Source organism: Pogona vitticeps, chromosome 1 (genome assembly GCF_051106095.1).
Source record: "Pogona vitticeps strain Pit_001003342236 chromosome 1, PviZW2.1, whole genome shotgun sequence".
Classification (NCBI taxonomy): Eukaryota; Metazoa; Chordata; class Lepidosauria; order Squamata; family Agamidae; genus Pogona; species Pogona vitticeps.
In genome coordinates this window covers 294539803-294563568 of record NC_135783.1, presented here as the reverse complement: position 1 = coordinate 294563568, position 23766 = coordinate 294539803, and the positions used below count along the sequence as shown (strand labels likewise).

The window sequence follows — 23766 nt, the reverse complement described above, 5'->3', positions numbered from 1 at the left end:
ATGGGGTCAGGAATAGTGTGGAATGTCTTGGTTATATTTGGCGATTTCCATAAGACTTCAAAACACTTCCTAACTAACAAACATTCTGTAATAATCTTTCATTTGCTGGCTTGTTTGCAGTTATAATCAAAGGTAGGAGAGCTTCACTTCATGGTGAGAAAATTTTGACAGTGTGTTGAATAGTGTGCCAACTAATTCTGGAGTAGATCAGACCCTGTGTGTTCACCATATGCTCTCTGTGCTTTGGCCATTATACAGACTGTGTCTCTATGCTCTGACCATTATACAATTCTCAGCTAAAGAAACACAAAAACACAGTTTCTAACTGCTCTGGTATTAGCAGAAGTTCATAGTTGTGTACCTTTAATGCAACTTTTGAGCTCCAAATAATCATACTAATTGATCTCGTAAATTATATTTTACATTTCCAAATCCATAAACTATGCACAAGCCACACAAATCACACTTTGCAAGCAGTGTTATTAGTTCCTATTATTATGTCAAGTCTTGTGCTACTCTTTCTTTGAGAAAATGAGAATTCTGTTTTTTTCTCAGTTACAAACGATTTGATTTCCTACAGTCCATCTGACAGACTTTGTATTCTAAGGCAATGATTATCTGATAATCCACAAGAGATACCCTTCTTCAGTAGTGTGATGTTGTATATATTTGAGAGCTATCGGTATCCAGTGTTAGAACACTCCCATATTTATTTTTCTTTTTGCATAAGAGCCAAGTTCTAGATTCCAGATATGTTAGAGGGCATTTCTTCAGTACTATGACACTAGCACTTCATAAGCTCATCTTGTATCTTCATAACTCTTACCCTGGCTTTTATGATAGTGGGACGAGGATCCAGGATTCCCTGCATTTTCCTCAGTGCTGGGACAACAAAAAGATTGCAGGTAACAACAGCTGACACAGGATTCCCTAAAAATCAGAAGAACAATTTATAGATATGAAATTTAGACTTAGAGCATTAATAAATAACTGCTGCATTGTTACTGAACAGTTCAAGATACCATAGCTATGGTAGACATGGAAAAATGTTTCACCTATTGTACTTCTTCATATGGGCAATTCAACATCAGGTGAAAATAAAGTTACCACGGTGTATGGATTTAGGAACCTAAGGCTACAATATCTTATGTTTTGGTGGCTTTCTGATCCGTTTTGCATAATCTGTGCACTTGTGAAGGAAAATTACAAGTTCTTAAAACTTACCTGGCAGTGCAAAGATTATTTTTCTTACACCATCAATATCCAAAGTTGCAAAAGTTGTTGGCAACCTAGAAACAAAAGTCAAATTATAAAGATAAAACCTGTTGCAAACATTAAGTAGTTCAAAAGTTGTATACTTTCTGAATATTTTAGCCTATTTAAACTATGTGGGCCTTTTACAGCAAACTTCTGTGCACTCTTATTTGGAAATAAATCCCACTGTCTTTACTGAGGCCTACATCCACATTAGTGTGATTAGTCTGAGGTTTGTTAATAAGGAACATATTTTTCACCTACTTCCATCTGGATCACTGTTGGTTATTATTTCAGTTTTATATTTTTAATTTCCTCCACCTAAAAGATTTCAGTTTGTTGTTCAACTGAGTTGTACAGTTCATAGATCCCATTAAAGGTGGAAAAAGTTCTGAAATCTTTGTCTCATTTTTTTACATCACAGACACTTGACATTTTAACAGGGTTGTGTAATGGTCTAAATTAGAAGGCACTGAGGCTTAGCTAGCTTCACTCTGCCCAACCTTCTTGTTTCCCTATGCTAGCTGGAAGCTTTCTTTCTGATCAGGCAGCTTGGGAGGATCTTGGCCAACCTAAGACTCAAAGACTTCTAATTTAGACCCTTTTCCCGAGGTGTATCACATTTTGGTCTTTGTAAGATATCTACGCCTTATAAAGAACTCCCAGAATGGAGAATTGTGGTATCTAAAGTCCAGAAAATCAAAAAATCCCATTCATACTATTAGAATACTATCTACTCTACTGTAGTGCTGCATGGCCTCTCCCACTTTGAAGAGACACTTGTTCAGCAGTCTGAGGCAAAGAGGCAGTTCAGCAAAATCAGGGAGCTGGGCAAGGGACAGATTGTATTTGTGTGGAAGGGATTGTCACTCTCAAATTGGCCTTCTCGGCCACACTAGATGCTGTTCCAAGACCTCTATTCAGAGCATGTTACCATAGCCTCTCTAGACTGAAGGGTGCCTACTACTACTGCCCTATAGTCTCCCCCTCTGAAGTAGCAGGGCAATCTTTGGTTTCTTGCTGGAACTGCCTAGTCTTCCTGCTCTGAGAGATTTCAGTATTCATGATAAGGTGACATACAGTGGGGTCTTGACTTAAGAACGGCTTGAGTTAAGAACATTTTGACTTAAGAACCACTCTCATAGGAAAATATTGACTTGACTTACATACTTAGATTTGAGTTAAGAACTGAAAAAAACCACGTGGGAGGCAGGGAAAGTGCAAAATTTGAACTTTCAGTTAACTGTTGGCCAGTGAAAAGGGTGCCTGTCTGCTTCCTCACTCCTCCCAGCGTTTAGAGAGTGGATTGGGAGACAGTCTTCAGACTGCCTGGTACTGTACTGCCTGGACTGTATTTTCCCTGCCTTCCCTGAACCTTTCTTGACCTAAGAAAAAAAGAAACAAAATATCCCCCTCTAGTGGTCGAAGGCGGAATAGCAGCTTCCCATTAGTTTCTATGGACAGAAAAGAGCAGATACGGATCAAATGGTTTTCAATGCATTCCTATGGGAAATGCAGATTTGACTTGAGAACGTTTTGACTTGAGAACCGCCTTCCAATACGGATTAAGTTCTCAAGTCAAGACCCCACTGTAGTCATGAAAGGGTCAAGATTTCGGTCTGATTTGGTGACAATCATGCACCTGTCCCCATTATTATTTTGTATTTAGTATTCTAATTGACTAAATGATCTGAAGGTGGCAGGATTATGTGTGACTCGGTTGTCACAGACATATCACTATCTGATTAGTTTTAGATTGGTGGCTAGTGTGAGTTTCTACAGGGGTTGAGGTTTGAGTTAAGCTGGTTTACCCGAAGCACTTGATGGAGCCAGTGTTTTTTTTAAAAAAATTACTTGCGGAGCTTGCTATTTTGTTTGTTGATGCTACTCTTGAACCCCTAAATAACCTGTGGAATATAAAAATTGATAAAGTGATCACCACTATCACTCCTAGGTGGCCACTCCCCACTTACTGTGCTAAATCAGGTCCCTGGTTGAAAACAGGAGTGGAGGCTAGAACATAATGGAGGGGAATTTGGGACAGAGCCAACTATAAATGTGTTTTTAAAATCTGCTTACTTAAAATTTTGCCATTTTTGACTGATTGCATTTTACAAGATACTGTAGAGGTGATGCTAAGGTTAAGGAAGATGATAAATGCCTCTTTACAGAAAGAGATTGTTCCTTCCTGTTAAAAGGATACAAGCTCATAAAAGCTCTAGTAATGAAATCTGGCACTGACTCAGGATCAATTATAGGCCAATATCAAATGTACTGTTTCTGGCTAAAATCACTGAGAAGGTGTTGGTACTCCAATTACATGACACTGATTATCTGCACCCATTTCAGGTTTTGATTTTGACATGGAACTGAAACTACTTCAGGGAGCCTGACTTTGTTACTTCTTCCAGACCTCTCAGCTTTCATTAGCATTTACTGAATGATATTATTCTGAACCACCTAGGTGGGGTGGTTGCTGGGGAAATTGTATTCCAGTCCCTACTGTTAGAGTACAGTCAGATAGCAAAGAATTGCAGGGATGGTTTAGGATTCAAAACTGAAAATGAGCTGAGATTAGCAAGATGCACTAAAATCAATTAAAAATCATCAGGCACATGCATAGCAAAAGACAAAGAAAAGGCAGTTATTCAGGCACTTAGTGGAGATGGCAAAATCATAAAAGATGACAAAGAAAAGGCAGAAGTGCTAAATTCCTACTTTAGTTCAGTTTTCTCCCCAAAGAATGTCTATGGCCCTTCTGGAAAACATGTACAAGTGGAGGGGATAGGACTGTGGCTTGAGATTGATAAACAAATATTCAAGGAATACCTCATTTCTGAACGGGTTTGGATCTTCAGGGCCCAATGAACTGCACCCAAGAGTATTGAAGGGACTGATGAACTTTCAGAACCACTGTCTTATCATTTTCACAGGGGATGGGTGAAATGCCAGATTATTAGAGGAGAGTTAAGGTTGTCTTTATCTTCAAAAAGGGGGAACCAGACCAGTCAGCCTGACAGCAATATTGGGGAAAATTCTGCAGTGGATTTCAAAGCACCTTCAAAATAATGCAGTGGTAATTAGAAGCCAACAAAGATTTGTCAAGAACAAGTCCTGCTAGATTAATCTTTTTTAGTCTTTTTAAATTGGGTAACCTCCCTAGTAGACTGTGGGAATTGTGTATAATTAATATAGTTTGATTTCAGCGTAGCCTTTGACAAAGTACTTCATGATCTTCTGATTAGCAAGCTGTGGACTGGATAGAACAACTTTCAAGTGGATACACAGTTGGTAACAGAGTTGTACTCAAAGAATGCTTATCAATGCCTCCTCCTCAAACTGGGAGGAGGTTACAAGCAGGGTACTTGGCTTGGTGCTGTTCAACATTTTTATTAATAACTTTGATGGGGGGGTGCAGGGAATGCTTGTCAAGTTTGTGGATTACATAACATTGGGTGGAATAGGTCACATCCTGGTAGACAAAATCAGAATTCAAAAGACCTTGATAACCTTGAGTACTGGGCTGAAAACAATAGAATGAAATTTAACAGGGATAAATACAAAGTTGTATTCTTAGGGAAAGGAAACCAAACATACAGTTATAAGATGGGAGATACATGGCTTAGCAGTACTACATATGAGAAGGACCTCTGAATTGTAATCATAAGCTAAATATGAGCAACAGTGAAATGCTGCTGCAAAAAAGGAAAATGCTATTTTAGTCTGCATTAATAGTCTCCAGATCCCGTTTACTAGTTCCTCTCTATTTGGTACTGGTTAGGCCTCATTTAGAGGATTGTGTCCATTTCTGGGCGCTACATTTTAAGAAGGATGCTGACAAACTGGAACAATTTCATAAGAGAACAAGGATGATCAGGGGATTGGGAATCATGCTTTATGAGGAAAGACTGAAAGAACTGGGCATATTTAGTTTTGAAAAGACAAAGAGAAGATATGATGGCATGCTTCAAATACTTCGAAGATTGTAATATAGTGTAAGGATCTTTTTTTCAATCATTCTAGAACATAGGACATGTAATAATGGGCTCAGGTTATGGGAAGCTGTATTTTGGCTGAATATCAGGAAAAACTTTCTATCTGTTGCAGCAATATGACAATGGAACCAATTACCTCAGGAGGTAGTGAACACTAACAATGGAGGAATTCAGGAGAAAATTGGACAGCCATCTGTCAGCTGTATTTTAAATTTGATTCCTGCCTGCATTGAGCGGGGGTTTAAATTGATGGCCTTATAGGCCACTTTCAATTCCATTATTCTGATTCCATCCTGTGATTCCTTGATTCTGTGCTTGTCCATGGATTCCTACTTTGCAGTAGTAGCCAGGAGTAGTCTTATCTGAATTGACGTGACTCAGCAACACTCATCCATGCCTTATTTTCATTGTGTCTTTTACTGCAATGTGTGGATCTATACTAAAAGAGAGGTTGTGATCTTCGGCTGATGTAATATTTGGTAACTAGGCTATCTGGTATAGAGAACATAGGGTTCAGGTACTGAAAAAACTGTTGGATTGCCACTTGCTTCCTAGGCCCAATTCAAAATGTGGATTCTAACCTTGGCATACAGGCTGCAGCCTGGCTGTCTAAGGGATTGCTTGTGCTGTTATGAATTTGTCTCACTGTTAGGGAAGTCCTTCTTTAGGATACTAACATCTCTACAGGGCCAATTGACAGGTATATGGGAGACGGTATTGACTTCTGCTGCTCCCAGGCTTTGAAATGGATCTCCTGCAGTCAGTTCCCACCCTCTGTTTCAGGGAAACACATAAAGACATCTTTTTTAAAAATTGGCTCATGAAACTAGTTGACATTTATTGTGATGAATTCAATTATTTGTTTTTAATCTAAGTTAATTTAATGGTTTATGGTTACATTTGTTTTCAATCTTCCATTCTGATTTATGCTTGTAAGACAACTTCAGTACTACTGTGTAGTTAAAAAGTAGGATAGAAACCTTTTCTAGGTTGAGGGTTGCCTTTAGCATCATGCTCTATCCCATAAATAGTTCTTTTTTGAAATTCTGAAATTCCTTACAGGTAGGAATGGATTTGTGGAAGGAGACACATTTGTATTTCATATTTAGAATGAATGTAAAAACTTTCCAACACCAAATGGTTGACTATCAAATATAAACTCTAGCAGGGAAATATTACTTACCCTGGTTTCATAAAAACCCTGCCAAAGTGAATCTGAGCATGGAGATCAATATCCAGCACCTGTTTTAGATAGTCCTGTTTTAAAACAAAAAAGTATTCAAATTGTGGTATTTGTTAGAAGATGATTTGTCCAGTCCTAGAAACTTAACTTATTTATTTATTAAATGTGTACGCCATATGCCCACCAAATAGTTCTGAGATAAGTTAACAGTAATGAAATACAGGAATAAAAATACAAAGGGGTAGCAGAGGCCACTTGCTACTCGGCTTCTTATGGGTAAAGATGATTTGTCCTTTTAAGATAGCATGGATAATATCAGGGGGTTGCAAACACCCATCCCTGGATGTTGGAGGGCTGTAGTTGTTTCTGTAACCCCTCCTTCATTTTTTCTTAGAAAAATGGGTTTCTATACTGAGTAAGTAGCCAGCATATGGAGACCACAAGGATTCTAGGAACTCTCAAATTAGCAGAACTGCCCTACATGTCTCCTAAAGGGCACAAGTGAATTTTTGAACCCTCATTTTTTTCAAAACGTGTTTTATGTTTCAGAGGAGCACAGGGGCTGGGGTTGGCATATTTAGACTGTGCGTTGCTCATCTCTTCTGGGACAATCTTCTCCAATTCCTAGATGTTTTGTACTTCTTTTCCTGTCAGTCCTTCCTACCTAGCATGGGAGGCAATTTTCAACACCAATACTTCCTTTCCCCTCCCCCACGTTTTTCTTTTTTTAAATGTGTATCTTGTAACTCAGTGGTCACTTATAATTTATGATGGTTTACACAATTTAAAAAAACTCTGCTTAATCCTGCAAGTATAGTAGTTGCATACAGAAGGGAAAATGTACTAAAAACAAACAAAACAAGTCTTTTGCCCTCTGTCTTCTCTCATTTGCTCCTGGCAGGAAGGTGAAAGACCAGTAGTCTGTAAAACTGCCAATCTAGATTAAATTAGGTGCACAGTACATTAATATGCACACAACAAGGAATTGCACAAGTAATAAAAATAAATGAAAAGTTTACAAGTGAGTGTACCTTGGCGTTACTCTTTGACCCATCTCTCTTGCAAATATCTACTGTAGTCAAGAGTGCCTTTTATCAATTTTGGTTGATTTCCCACTGCACCCCTAACTGGATAAGAAATGCCTAACAATAGCAGTTCATGCATTGGTAATCTCTAAAAAACTGTAATGCTCTATATGTAGGGCTGCCTTGGATTTAGTACAGAAACTTCAGTAGGTCCAAAATGTGGCTGCCAGGTATCAGCAGATATGAACAAATATCCCCAGTCTTGGAATACCTTCACTGGCTCCCTGTTACCTTCTGTGCCCAATTCAAGTTGCTGGTCATGACCTATAGAGCCCTTAACAGTTTAGGACCTTGATACTTGGCAGAATGACTCTCCCACAAAATAGCTACCTGTCCCACCTGCTCTGCATAGTCCTTGATGTGAAAACCCGAGACATCCAATGAGGCCAAAAGAGATAGCACCAGGAACCAAGCTTTCTTGGCTGTGGCTCCTTCCCTCTGAGGTTTTCTGGGTACCATCCTTCTCAGTTTTAAGAAAGCTAATCAAGATAGAATTATATAAAGCTGCCTTTTACTATTGTTGAATAATTGACCCGAGATATTAAATGTGTTTTAATTAGTGTAATTCTATTTAAAGGTAGGTTTATTGGTTTAGTTAGTAACATGGTTCTTACTTTATTCATTGTACATGTGTTTTTTATTGTATGATGTTATTGTATGTTGTGAACTGCACAGAGAGTGTTCACAATAATGGGGTGGCACAGAAGTAGGTATAAATAAATAAATAAATAAATAAATAAATAAATAAATAAATAAATAAATAAATAAATAAATAAATAAATAAATAAATAAATAAATAAATAAATAAATAAATGGTTGTTGTGGGTTTTTCAGGCTCTTTGGCCGTGTTCTGAAGGTTGTTCTTCCTAACGTTTTGCTCTGTGCTCTGGCAGTGCTGTCCTCTGAAGATGCCGGCCACAGAGACTGGCGAAATGTTAGGAAGAACAACCTTCAGAACACAGCCAAAGAGCCCGAAAATCCCACAACAACCATTAGATCCCGGCCATGGAAGACTTCATGAATACAAAATAAATAAATATTTGGGAGCAATTAAGGCCTGCAACCTGCACTCTTTCCTGCACAGATGGGGCCATTTTTATTGTGTACTTTCTGTAAATAATGCCCAACTGAAATACTGCTTGCACTGGAACAGGGACTAGAGTCTTCTGCACATGGAGTCATGTTAGTGATGGGGTGAAGGCAGCAGAGAGAATACAAAGCATAGCAGGTAAAGCTGAGGAGTATCTAGTCTCTGATATACATCTTTGGTGTTTTGTCCACCCTATTTTAGTGTCTGAAGCCTTATCTCACACTTCATTAAACCAATAAGTCTCACACAGATTCATGCCACTACACTCCAAGTTAAGGATTCTATAATTGCTTGTTCCCATTTTGTCCTATCTCTGGTTTATACTCTGTGCTTCAGCCCAGCATTGTCCTTTGCACGTACCTTTTCCCCCATGGACACACCCCCTGATGTGATGATGACATCAGCACGACTGATCCCCTCATTCAAGGCATTAAGTAAATCATCTGGACTGCAGGATAATAAAAATAAATATATTAAAGGCCATGAATTTTGTCATTCTTTGAATTTCAAAAGAAAAATGCATATGGCAGAATTGAATTGCTTTTCATGACTGCAACACTGCAAGTGATTTGTACATGGTTAGCAGGCTGTCAGTTATGAACCCCAGCACCTACTATGTGAGCAAGTGATCATGCACCTCTTAATACAACCAGCTGTGCTACAGAGAGTCAGCAACAAGGGAAAACTGTTTGTGAGATTGCTATTATATGCCATGGCCAGCCTTGTAGGTTGTAGATTGTTGTTGAGTGTCTGTAAGTCCAAATAATACTCATTAACTGACAGTGAGAAGCTGCTTTAAATTGTGCCTTTTGCTTCTCACAGGCATAACTATGCAACAGGATTTTGGCCACTGTTTTTCTCAATAAGATTTTGGTTATCTTAAGCAGGTAGAACATATTTCTTCACAGAGAAAAAGACTACTGAGAATTTTCAAAATAGTCAGCATTTCAAGTCAGAAAATCTGATGGTTGAATATTTTCCAAAGAGTCCTATCGAATGTTATAGACCTCTAGGGAAAATCAGAAGTGTGTTTTTATCACAGCTCGCATTTATCCCAGGAAAAGAATTAATTCCAGTAGGAAACTGAATGACCATTCCTCAGCCATATCAAATTTCACCTGGGTATCAATGTATAATAAGTAATTTCATTGTTCCAGGTAACATCAGCTTGCCTATTTCTACAAGCTTTATTTATCTACATTGCTTCTATGTTCCATATGCACAAGAATACTTCAAAGGTCTTGAAAACATCTAAAAGTCTTACAGCTGTGGGAAAACTGTAGGAACAAATGCTTAACAGAAATCCATTCCTGCAATTTGTGAAAGCTGCAGGTGTGACTGCCAACCAAAATTCTTAAACTGACGAGAAACTGTAAACAAAAGTACATTCTGAAAAAAATTAAGTTATACAGAAGAACTTAAATCATGTTATAGTCATTTTTCAAAATTGCAAAAACATACATGTAAAAATTGCAGGTGTTTCCAGCAATTGAAAAGCTGGTAATAGATCTCTTAAAATATCAAAGTACTTAAAAATAAGAATATATACAATAAAATACATCTCTTAGCCTTTAAGCATATGAAAGGGCACATGGGACATCTTGGCACTGTGGGTTAAACTGCAGAAGCCTCTATGCTGCAAGGTCAGAAGACCAGCAGTCATAAGATCGAATCCACGTGATGGAATCAGCTCCCGTCCCTTGTCCCAGCTCCTGCCAACCTAGCAGTTCGAAAGCATGGAAATGCGAGTAGATAAACAGGTACCACCTTGGTGGAAAGGTAACGGCGTTCTGTTTCTAGTCGCATTGGCCACGTGACCATGGAAACTGTCTACGGACAAACACTGGCTCTACGGCTTGGAAACGGGGATGAGCACTGTGCCCTAGAGTTGGACATGACTGGATTAAATGTCAAGGGGAACCTTTACCTTTAAGGGCACATAGAAAATTACTGAGTAACTTTCTCACCCAACCAGGCCAGCCCTGTTCAGTTTGCATCTAGAAAGAGAAATCCATGATTGTGCTGCTGGCTTCTGGAGATGAAGCCTGCTGCTGTGCTGCTACATGCCTTCTGCTCTTTGATGTCTGGTGCCTAGTATCAGTGTTGCTGGTATTGGGTGTGTGTGTGTGGCATAGCATGTTGTGTTTATGCCTCTCTTGTCTCCCTATATTTATTTCTTTCTCAATCTTTTACATTTCCTTCAACTGTAAACAACTGAATTTTGCTGGTGGAATAAGTTACTGACCCCTATAAACTGTCATAATGTTTTCCATTTAAATCTCTTTCACTTTTACTGGTGTAGAAAAATATGACTCACAATTTACGAGGCTAGCAAGTAAACTCTTTTGTTTGTGTATTGGTAAATTACAGGATAAGGAATCTCTTTAGTATACAGTAAATAGTTCAGACCAAGTTTGAATGTGACAGTTATTAGCAAGCTGCCTCATATATCACATTGCAGTAATTTAGACAGGTGTGCTCCAGGATAAGTCTATGTAATAGCCCTAAAAGAGGGACAGAAGAAACCATTATAATTTACCATTTACTTATCACATTTAATGAAAATACCATATTCATTAACATTTTCATTATAAATGAATTATCAGTTCATTTTATGTGTTAGAAAAAAGACATGATTAAAAAAAAATAATACCCAAAATCAAATTGTTATCTTAAAACTGGTGTTTGTGGGCTCTCATTCTGGTACATTTTCCAGTCACAGGCTGGAGAGGGTATATCTGGGGACTTGCCAAGGCCCAGGGTTGGACCTGAGAATGTGCCACTCCTCCATTGCCACTGCTGATCTGGATGGGCCCAAGCATACCTACCTGTGAGAAGGAAACAAAACTGCTACCCCACTAACAAAAACAGAGAGGGACAAGGAAAATATGAGTGCTGCCGCCACCACTATTAACCCTCTCCCCGGCTAAAGTAACTCAGCCTCACATGCTCACTCCTCACATCTGTGCTAGGGACAATGTAGCAGGACTGTTTCCTTCTCCTCACAACGAAGTCTGCTTGCCTTGCTGCCAAAGATGGAGAAAGGAACTGGAGAAGGTGATGTACTCTGAAGAAAAGAGAGAGGTAGCTGCAATGATGGCAAGCAAGGGGATGAATGCTACCTATGTGCATTGCCAACCCCAGCTGCCAGAAGCAAAGGCAGTGGCTGAGGTCACAAACTGCCTCTTAGCAAAAACCAGCTTTATACAGAGCAAACAGATTTTTTAATTGCCAGGCTTGGAAAAGACCAGAACCTGTGGGAGGGGTGATTGGGAAGATTGTCTGGCCCAACTGCAACTTTCCTAACCACCCCTCCCTTAGTGTTATGGCTCAAACCAAGATGGACCCTTCAGCACTAGTCACCGAAGTATGAAAATGTCCAAGCATGTCGTGTAGATAATGAGCTTCAGTATTCTAAGCAGTACACCAGGTGAACAAAATTTATGGATGACACAACACCTTGAGATCCAAACACTTCACTGGAAGCACAACTAATGTCAAGTGGCAGTCAATGTTGCTAATTATCCAGAGCAGATTGTAATAATTTTGTTTCACCTTTTTTGTACTACATAAGAACATAAAAAGAGCCCTGCTGGATCAGGCCAAGGGCCCATCTAGTCCGGCTTCCTATATCTCACAGTGGCGCCACCAGATGCCTCTGGGAGCACACGAGACTATTTCCCCTGCATCTGGAATTTTGAGGTACCTTCCTTTTAAGCTTGGAGATCCTACATCCCCATAACGGCTTGTAACCTGCAATGGACTTTTCCTCCATAAATCTGTCCAGTCCCCTTTTAAAGGCATCTACGTCAGATACCATCACCACATCCTGAATGAATATTTTATTATGGTCAAAGACCAGTAAAACCAAATCAATATAAAATAGATCCATATAATTATAGTTTTGTAAAGTCAGTCAGGGTAATAAAATTCCATTAAAATGTGATAAAACAACCCCTCCTTTCCAGTTAATAACATCATACTGTATATCCTTAATGTAAGTAAAACCTCAGCCAGTGTTATATTAAACACATTACATTATCTACCATATTTGCTGGCGTATAAGATGACTTTTTTGGCCCAAAAAACATGCCTCCAAATGGGGGGGTTGTCTTATACGCCGGGTGCACTTCAGTTGGGCCAGGAAGGAGCCACCGCCATTGAGTGAGTGACACGGGGCCGTGCCTGTCGGGGAGAAAGGCAGGCAGGCAGGCAGACGGTCGGTACAGACGGAGGGAGGGAAGCAGAGGCAGTCATGTCTGAGCAGCCAGAGCCCGCTGCTGGAGAGCTGCTTCCCTCCCTCCTCCTCCGTTGCCCGGCCGCTTCCCCTCCTCCTCACCGCTGAGCCAGCTGCCCACTCGCCCGCCTGCCACCGGAGAGCAATTACCCTCCTCCTCCGCTGCCGCTGCCCGCCAAACTTCCAGGGCAGGCCCGGGCAGAGCTGTCCACTCTATATTTTGAGTGGAAATGTTGGGGGGGGGGTCGTATTATACGCCCAGTCGTCTTATACGCCGGCAAACAGGTATCTAAAATCACCTACCCAAACATTTGATTATGAATAACCATTGCTGCAGCACAGAATTTGGCCACTTGTCTCGTAATATAAGGGGTATTGTCAGAGAGTAGCAACTGGACATAATCCTCTTCTGATCTCCTGGGAGATTTACAGATAATAGGTGATAAAAGCTCCATACAAAGATCCCGATAGCAAGTACAGAAAAGGAGATCATGACCAACTGATTCAACTTTATCACTATTACCAGGACAGAGACAATCTGATGCAGGCAAACCTCAAAATCTTCCCTCCAGAAGCTTAAAAGGAAATACATTGAGCCTAGCTAGTGTAAAAGCCCTTATGGCTTTAGATGACATAGTGCTGGCTAAGTACGAGGAGGTGATAAAAGATGATTTCTTAAGAAAGTTTTTTTTGCTCACTGGCCAACATGGTCCTGTAGTTCAATGTCCCATACCCTTAACTTCATTGCTTTGGTGGCATCCTTGAGGCCCATTGCTATAAGTATACTGGGGGAAAAGCCAATTTTCAGTATCTCTTCAGTTATATGCTTCTTCCACTCCGACTGAAAGGAATCTAGTAAGATCAGTATCACCACATCCTATGACAAGGGATTCCACAGACTAACAACATGCTGGATAACAAAATCTTTTCTTTTGTCTGTTCTCACACACACACCCCAACACTCAATTTGAGTGAATGGGCCTACTCTAGTCACAACCTGTGAGTGGATATCCACCAATGATACATAATACTTATTTTAATTGCTTCATTCTGCTACTCTAAGTTTGTAGCTGAGATTAAAAGCAGCAGGCAGTGCATTAATTTTGTAAATCAGCAGCATTATAAATAAGCAATATGCATTCTGTCAAACAAAACGAAATTCCGCTATAGTGACATCAGCGTTAGCCTAGAGATTATATTATGGAGAAACATGACAGCTGATACAGATTCACTATCTCAGTGAGAACTAGGTGTATGAAAACAGTATTAAGATGAAACACTTAAAAAGTCATCATCTAATTAGCCATCAACACTTAAGAGTCTATTTTAATGGAATGTCTGTTGTTGTTGTTTAGTCGTTTAGTCGTGTCCGACTCTTCGTGACCCCATGGACCAGAGCACGCCAGGCCCTCCTGTCTTCTACTGCCTCCCGGAGTTGTGTCAAGTTCATGTTGGTTGCTTCGCAGACACTGTCCAGCCATCTCATCCTCGGTCGTCCCCTTCTCCTCTTGCCATCACACCTTCCTAACATCAAGGTTTTTTCCAAGGACTCTTTTCTTCTCATGAGATGGCCAAAGTACTGGAGCCTCAGCTTCAGGATCTGTCCTTCAAGTGAGCATTCAGGGTTGATTTCCTTTAGAACTGATAGGTTTGTTCTCCTTGCAGTCCAGGGGATTCTCAAGAGCCTCCTCCAGCACCACAATTCAAAGGCATCAATTCTTCGGCGGTCTGCTTTCTTTATGGTCCAGCTCTCACTTCCATACATCACGACAGGAAAAACCATAGCTTTGACTATTCGGACTTTTGTTGGCAAGGTGATGTCTCTGCTTTTCAAGATGCTGTCAAGATTTGTCATCGCTTTCCTCCCAAGAAGAAGGCGCCTTTTAATTTCAGGGCTGCTGTCTCCATCTGCAGTGATCATGGAGCCCAGGAAGATAAAATTTGACACTGCCTCCATATCTTCCCCTTCTATTTCCCAGGAGGTGATGGGACCAGTGGCCATGATCTTAGTTTTTTTGATGTTGAGTTTCAGACCGTTTTTTGCACTCTCCTCTTTCACTCTCATTACAAGGTTCTTTAATTCCTCCTCACTTTCTGCCATCAGAGTGGTATCATCTGCATATCGGAGGTTGTTGATATTTCTTCCGGCAATCTTAATTCCGGCTTGGGTTTCTTCCAGTCCAGCCTTCCGCATGATGTATTCTGCATATAAGTTAAATAAGCTGGGGGACAATATACAGCCTTGCCGTACTCCTTTCCCAATTTTGAACCACTCAGTTGTTCCATGACCAGTTCTAACTGTTGCTTCCTGTCCCACATATAGGTTTCTCAGGAGACAGATAAAGTGGTCAGGCACTCCCATTTCTTTAAGAACTTGCCATAGTTTGTTGTGGTCCACACAGTCAAAGGCTTTCGCATAGTCAATGAAGCAGAAGTAGATATTTTTCTGGAACTCTCTGGCTTTCTCCATCATCCAGCGCAAGTTAGCAATTTGGTCTCGAGTTCCTCTGCCTCTTCGGAATCCAGCTTGTACTTCTGGGAGTTCTCGGTCCACATACTGCTGAAGCCTACCTTGTAGGATTTTGAGCATAACCTTGCTAGCGTGCGAAATGAGTGCAATTGTATGGAATGTCTACTAGAGTTTTATTTGACCATTATTTAAATACTTCTCTTCTAGACTATATAGTCTTGGTGATACTGAATTTTGATCCATAAGGAAAAGTTTTCCATAACTCTATGCATAAAGGGATGTTTATTTTATTTATTCAATTTTTACCCCGCCCCTCTAGACTACGTCTACTCGGGGCAGCTTACATAGGTTAAAACACATTAAAATAAATATATATAATACAATTATTAAATAAACATATATAATACAATTATAATAAAAATAAACAGATACAGTATAATACGATACAATTATTACAATTATTAATAATAACAGTCCAAACAGACTGAATCTTGTGCTCTCTTGTGTTCCCCAGGAGACCACAAGATTCAATCCGTTTGGACTGTTATTTGGCAGGAAAGTACGTGGGCCCCTAGACCTGTTAGGACAGAACTGGAAGGATTATAAAAGAATGGACTCTGAATCTGTGGTAGAATACTTAGACCATCTGATGAATACCTTACAAAACCCCCTAGAAATAGCAGGGGAGAATTTGAAGGGTGCCCAAAATAAACAGAAAACTTGGTATGACCGAAATGGTAGAGGAAGGATGTTCCATCTTGGAAAAGAAGTTCTAATGTTAAGACATATAAAAGGGAATAAACTTCAGTTAGTTTGGAAAGGACTGTACACTGTGATCTGAAAAATGAATTTGGTCAATTATAGTCTCCAGAGTGGGGAGGAGAATCGTAAAGTAGTCCATGTAAATATGATAAAGCCACATAACCGAAAAGAAAACAGACTCAGAAGAAAAACAAAAATTAATATGCTGGGAAGGCAGAGGGGAGTCTAAAAATAACCCCAAGGACGTGGTCCTTAAGTCATGTCCAACTCTTCGTGACCCCATGGACCAGAGCACGCCAGGCCCTCCTGTCTTCCACTGCCTCCCGGAGGTTGGTCAAATTCATGTTGGTAGCTTCGATGACATTGTCCAACCATCTCGTCCTTTGTCGTCCCCTTCTCCTCTTGCCTTCACACTTTCCCAACATCAGGGTCTTATCCAAAGAGATTTCTCTTTTCATGAGATGGCCAAAGTATTGAAGCCTCAGCTTCAGGATCTGTCCTTCCAGTGAGCACTCAAGCCCTGCTCTTGCCCAAGACCAAAAAGAGGAAATGTCCACTCTTTTACAATATAAAGCTCTGTTTTTGCACAAACCAGAAGTGGCAAACAGGGTCGTGCACAGAATAGATACTGGGGATGCCCAGCTTATAGCTGTTACCCCATATTGAATAACGGTTCCTATGTGGATAAAATCTGCACAGAGCTAAATGAAATGCTGAAGGCCACTATAATCACCCTGTCCATGAGTCCTTGAGCTGCGCCTAATGTCCTTGTAGATAAGCCCAATGGAAGTATCAGGTTCTGTGTGGACTATAGGAAATTAAACCATGTTACCCAGGCTGATGCCTATGACATGCTTGGATGACCTGATTGAAACCATAGGTAAATGTCCTTTCATTTCCAGTTTAGATTTAATGAAAGGATTCTGGCAGGTGCCTATGGATCCTAAAGATCAGGAGAAAAACGCTTTCTGCAGGCCCTTGGGGCTATATGAATCCCGGATCATGAGTTTCAGATTAAAGAATGCACCGGCCACACTTCAAAGACTAGTGGACAAAACCATGTATGGCCTGAGAGAGTTCACTATGGCCTACATGGATGACATAGGTATTTTTAGTCAGACCTGGGAGAAACATAAATCCCACCTAGAGATCGTGCTGCAAATGATATTGAGTGCCAGTCTGACGATAAAGGCAGCTAAATGTCAAATTGGTAACTCTGAAATAAAGTACCTAGGACATTTAGTGGGAGGAGGGATGATCAAGCCCCTAGATGGAAAGATAGAGGCTATTGATACATGGTCCATCCCAAATTCCAAAAAGAAAATTCGATCTTTCCTTGGGCTAGCTGGATATTAAAGGCAATTTGTACCTAATTTCAGCAAAATAGCCATGCCATTGTCAAATTTAACCAAGAAGAAGCAAGCAGAGAACATCTCATGGGCTCCAGAGTGCCAGGAAACCTTCAGCCGTCTTAAGACAGCGCTGACCTCAAAGCCAGTTCTTGTTGCGCCGGATTTCAACAAGGAATTCACCATCTACACTGATGGGTCCAACATTGGACTTGGTGCTGTGCTGTGCCAGTCAGAGGACAACAGGACTTTACATTCGGTAACAGATGTGAGCAAAAAGCTCCAACTTAGCGAAAGACATTTATCAACCATTGAGAGGGAATGTTTAGCCATCGTTAGGACACTGCAGAAACTAAAGCCCTACATATGGGGAAGGTAGTTCATTCTCTGCACTGATCATTCACCATTAAAATGGATGAGGACTATGCAATCTGACAGTAGTAAATTGACCAGATGGGCCCTGATTCTACAGGACTTTGATTTTGAAATCAGAAATGTCAAGGGGTCCCTCAATGTGGTTGCAGACGCTTTGTCCCAAAGACCTAATGATTAGAGCAAAATTTTATATTAAATGCAAATGTTTTAACTGTGTTGATTGTCTTAAATGTTTTAAGTGGTAAGTTTGATTTAGTAAACAGTAATAGGGAGAAAATTTTAATATAAGGTATGTATAAGTATTGGTAAGATATTGTTAAGTTTGCATGTATTTAGCTGTTTGTTTATGAGGGCAAACTGGTAGGTTTCCCCTCATAAAACAAACTTATTAAGGGGGGAGGACTGTGGCAATCACCCTGCTTTGGCTCATGTAGAAGGATATTTGCATGTATCAATGGGAGCTGTTGGGAGGCAGAGCCAGAAGAACTAGACGGGAGGGGTGAGGCAGAGAAGAGGTTTTTGTGAGTTAGTCAGTTCAGTCAATTTCAGTCAGAGATGAGAGTCTGAAGTGAAAAGTTAGTCTATTAGAGTCAGGAGTTAAGAGAGGCAGTTAAGATTGTGGAACTCATAGAGTGTTAAGAGAGTTAAGAGTGAAAAAGTTATTACAGCACTACTGAATACTTTAAGTATTTGAAGAACCTGTTTATGTGATCTGTAACCAATAAATCTGTTTGGTTCAACTTTACACCTCAATCTTTCTAATTACCATATTTTTTGCTCCATAAGATGCACTCCCCCCCCAAAAAAGTGTGTGCGTGTGTATGGGAAAGTCTGTGCATCTCATGGAGCGAAGGTGGTGATTTCGCCCTCACTGGCCCCATGGGGGGTGGGGGGAGCGTTGCAAGGGTCCAAGTGAGCCTTCCAGGACCTTTGCAATGCTCCCCCCACCCCCCCACGGGGCCAGCGTGGGCGAAATGGCCACATTCAGGGATTCTTTTGAGGCCGGGGAAGCTTCAGAAGAGTCCCAGAAGGTGGCGATTTCATCCCCTCTGACCCCCGGGGGGACAGGGTGAGTCTCTAAAGGGTCCTGGAACACACCCTAGGACCCTTTGGAGGCTCACCCTGCCCCCGCCAGGCCAGAAGGGGCAAAATCGCCACCTTCTGGGAATCTTTTGAGGCTTGGGAAGCTTCAGAAGAGTCTCTGAAGGTGGCAATTTTGCTCCCTCTCACCCCGCAGGGGGGGTGGAGGGAGCCTCCCAAGGGTCAGAGTCTGCCTTCCAGGACCCTTGGGAGGCTCCCTCCACTCACATGGGGCCAGCGGGGGCGATATCGCCAGCTTCCAGGACCCTTTTGAGGCTTGGGAAGCTTCAGAAGACTACCTGATTTCGCTCCCTCTGGCCCCCGGGGGTGGGTGGGTGGAGCCTCCCAAGGGTCCGAATCTGCCTTCCAGGACCCTTGGGAGGCTCCCCCACCCCCCACGGGCCCACAGGGGGTGAAGTCACCCCCTTCTGGGACTCTTTTGAGGCTTGGGAAACTTCAGAAGAGTCCCTGAAGGTGGCAATTTCGCCCCCTCTGGCCCCATGGGGGGCAGGGTGAGCCTCCAAAGGGTCCTGGAACACACCCTAGGACCCTTTGGAGGCTCCCCCACCTGCCACGTGGCCAGAGGGGGCTAGGGTGTGTTTCATAAGACAGACCTTTCCATAAGGCTCACCAATTTTTTAGAATAAAACAGTTTAATTTTTTCCTGTTTTCTTCTCCTAAAAATTTGGTGCATCTTATGGAGAGGTGCGTCTTATGGGGCGAAAAATACGGTACATTGTTGATGGAGATCAACTGGTGGTAGCGTAAAGGAAATGTGTCATGTGCCTCAGGTTAGTGAAATAATCTGGGGACACACAGGGGCACGTCACAGCATCCTTCAGATTACAACTCCCATGAACACCAGAAAGCATGATCAGTGGTCAGGGATTATAGGAATTGACATCCAAAATATCTGAATGACACAAGGATGGGGAAAACTGTCTTAAAGAAAATCATAATACCACCTTAAAGGAGGTATTCATTTGAAATGGCAATTAACGTGTGCTATGTTTGTTTAAACTACATAAGTGCTCTCATTAATCAAATCAAAACATCCATAATCCATATATTCCATTCAAAGCACTTTGCCCAAGCACTTGAGGAAACCCTTCCAGGTCCGGCTAATGTAAATGCACCTGAATGATGGAAACACTTCAAGACCACTGTGTATAACACCGCCTTGTCCACCTTTGGCAAGAAAACCAAAAAGATGGCTGACTGGTTCAAAGCCCATTCGGAGGAGTTAACGCCAGCCATCGAGGATAAGAGAAGAGCTCTAACAGCATTCAAAACCTGTCCTAGCGAGTACAACGTCGAAGCTCTTCGAGCCGCTCGTAGCCAAGTCCAACAGGCTGCCAGGAGATGCTCCAATGATTATTGGCTTCAGCTCTGCTCTCAGATACAGATAGCAGCGGACACAGGTAACATCAAAGGAATGTATGATGGTATCAAGCAGGCCTTAGGTCCATTACAGAAGAAATCTTCTCCCTTGAAGTCTGCTACAGGTGTGATCATCCAGGACCGAGCACAGCAGATGGAACGCTGGGTGCAGCACTACTCTGAGCTATATTCCAGAGAGAATGTAGTAACCAAAGAAGCATTAAATAACATTGAGTGCCTGCCTGTCTTGGAAGAGCTGGACAGTGAACCAACCTTAGCAAAAATAAAAGCGGCCTTGGATTCCCTCGCCTCTGGCAAGGCACCTGGAAGGGACAACATCCCTGTTGAAGTGCTGAAATGCGGTAAGGAGGTCATCACCACCGAACTTTATGAAATCTTTTGTCTCTGCTGGAGGGAAGGTGGAGTACCACAGGACATGAAGGATGCAAACATCGTCACATTGTACAAGAACAAAGGAGACAGGGGCGACTGCAATAACTACTGTGACATCTCTCTTCTTAGCATTATAGGGAAGCTGCTTGCCCGTGTTGTGCTGAAGAGGCTCCAGGTGCTTGCAGACAGAGTCTATCAAGAATCACAGTGTGGGTTTCGAGCTAATAGATCCACCACTGACATGGTATTCTCCCTCCGACAGTTGCAGGAGAAATGCAGGGAACAACAGCCACTCTTAGTGGCCTTCATAGACCTTACAGAAGCATTTGACTTGGTTAGCAAGGATGGTTTTTTTAAAATACTTCTCAAGATTGGATGTCCACCTCGTCTCCTTAACATCATCAGATCCTTTCATGTGGGAATGAAAGGCACTGTAGTTTTTGACGGCTCAACATCAGATCCCTTTGACATCTGAAGTGGAGTGAAACAGGGCTGTGTCCTCGCACCAACCCTTTTTGGGATCTTTTTTGCTGTCATGCCGAGGCATGCCTTTGGAACTGCAACAGAAGGTGTCTATCTCCGGACTAGATCAGACGGAAAGCTCTTTAATCTCTCCAGATTGAGAGCAAAGACCAAAGTCCAACTGAAATGCACGCAGGACTTCCTCTTCGCAGATGATGCAGCCATTGTTGCCCACTCTGCTGAAGACCTCCAACAACTCATGAATTGTTTCAGCAAGGCCTGCCAAGACTTTGGACTAACAATCAGCCTGAAGAAAACACAAGTCATGGGCCACGGCGTGGACTCACCTCCTTCTATTACCATCTCCACACAAGAATTGGAGGTTGTTCATGACTTTGTGTACCTTGACTCAACCATCTCTGACACCCTCTCCCTGGATGTCGAGCTGGATAAACGCATTGGCAAAGCAGCTACCATGTTCTCTAGACTCACAAAGAGAGTATGGCTCAATAAGAAGCTGACGTCACATACCAAGATCCAGGTCTATAGAGCCTGTGTCCTGAGCACACTCCTGTACTGCAGTGAGTCCTGGACCCTTTGTGCACAGCAGGAGAGGAAGTTGAACACCTTCCATATGCGTTGCCTCCGACGGATTTTTGGCATCACCTGGCAGGACTAAGTTCCAAACAGAGTAGTCCTAGAACAAGCTGGAATATTCAGCATGTATACATTATTGAAACAGCGACGTCTACGTTGGCTTGGGCACGTCGTGAGAATGGCTGATGGTCGGATTCCAAAAAATCTCCTGTATGGAGAATTAGTGCAGGGAAATCACCCCAGAGGGAGACCACAGCTGTGATACAAGGATATCTGCAAGCGGGATCTGAAGGCCTTAGGAATAGACCTCAACAGATGGGAAACCCTGACATCTGACCGTTCAGCCTGGAGGCAGGCAGTGCATCACGGCCTCTCCCAATTTGAAGAGACCCTTGCCCAGCAGGCTGAGGCAAAGAGGAAGTCACAAAAGCAGCAAAAGCAGGGAGCTGGACAGGGGACAGATTGGATTTGTCTTCAGTGTGGAAGACATTGTCACTCTCGAATTGGCCTCTTCAGCCACATTAGATGCTGTTCCAAGTCCTCCATACAGAGCACGTCACCATAGTCTTTCGAGACTGAAGGATGCCTAACCTAAAAAAAATTCAAAGCACCATCTTCTGTTCACTTCCAAACTTTTTTTTTTGATATTCAATGAATGTGTTTCATGTCCTGCCTAAATTAGTCATTGTGGTGTCCACCCTTGAGCCCCTTGTTTGACTGTCAAGCCTCAGAGCACACAAAGGCAAACACTCTCTTCTTTTACACTTGCTGCCACCAGGTGATCTCTAAATCACCATTACTTCAGAAAGATTCAGGTCCACACTTCCAGTTCTTTTAAATAAAACTTTGGTTTATTGATTACAGAGATTCATAAATATCTTCAGTAGCTAATCACACCTAAATTTCCCAAACTACACACTCTTTTACTCTGTCCGGCTTTTCTCTCCTGCCTGACTCGTACATTTCTCTAACTGACTCTATCTCACTGACTCAGGCTCCACCTCTTATAGCATCTCTCTCTCTCAGCTCCGCCTCTAAGCAACATTAATATGCATGAACCATTCCATTACATAATATACATGAACCATAGATCTAATAAATGGAGAACGCTACAGTCATAGACTTAGAGACCACTAAAGAGTCTGAAGGAGGTAGTGGTGGTTTGCTGTTGATACAGATATTGCACTAGATACTGTATGCAGAAATGCAAAATGTCTAGAGACATACAGATCTTCACCGTTAAAAAAAAGAAACAGACTATGAGAGAAGGAATTTCAATTCTCTCACTAACATTTTCATTTTGACCTGCAAACAACACATTAATTTTATACAATAGCTGATTTTTATGACAAATACTGGAAGAAGAAAGGTTTAAGGGGGAAACTAGCTATTACAGTTAATACAGGGCTGCCACAGAAGTTAATGGCATCAGAATAGTTAATTTGCCAATGCTAAAACACATTTTGGGAAAAGAATTCAACTTGGGGGTGACATTATATGCAACAGTAATCCAATGTTAAAAATGACAGCCAATTCTACTCCTACTGGATTGGATCCAAACAGTCTCTCTAATTAAAGCAGGCAGTTAAAATCAATGCAACTCAAATCAGTCAAATGTAATGTAATTGCCATTATTGCAATGGGTTTGCTCCAAGTATGGCTAGATGGATCCCATCCATTTTCAATGATTTGTGTTTGAAAATGGCACAATACATTTAAAATGGATTTACTGTGTTTGCAGAGAAAAGAATTCTAGAATTCTACATTAGTAGTCTAACCCTAGGCATGTTTACTTAGAAGCATGTGTGCTTATTAACACAGATGTGAAAAATGCTGATTTATTACTATGAATTCTGACTTGGTGGGAAAATATGGGGAATTACAGTGGAACCTCTACTTACGAACTTAATCCGTCCCAGAAGATGTTCGTTAGTTGAAACGTTTGTAAGTAGAAGCAACATTTCCCATAGGAATGCACTGAAAACCATTTAATCTGTTCTGGCTGTTTTTTGTTCTTATCTAGAGGCACTGTTCTTAAGTTGAAGCATTGCAGT

At 41.5% G+C, this 23766-nt stretch overlaps 1 protein-coding gene across 48 annotated transcripts in view; it reads right to left on the bottom strand.

Annotated features, from left to right (window-relative positions):
* Nucleotides 1-23766, bottom strand: part of GPHN (gephyrin) — a 454199-nt gene that overhangs the window by 19266 nt on the left and 411167 nt on the right. For all 48 annotated transcript variants that reach the window (XM_072986103.2, XM_078390238.1, XM_078390313.1 and 45 more), the window contains 4 exons: nt 8968-9055; nt 6433-6506; nt 1225-1289; nt 827-930 (listed from right to left, as the gene is read on the bottom strand). In XM_072986103.2, coding sequence (XP_072842204.2) covers nt 827-930; nt 1225-1289; nt 6433-6506; nt 8968-9055 — 331 coding nt within the window. The remainder of the gene's footprint in view (nt 1-826; nt 931-1224; nt 1290-6432; nt 6507-8967; nt 9056-23766) is intronic.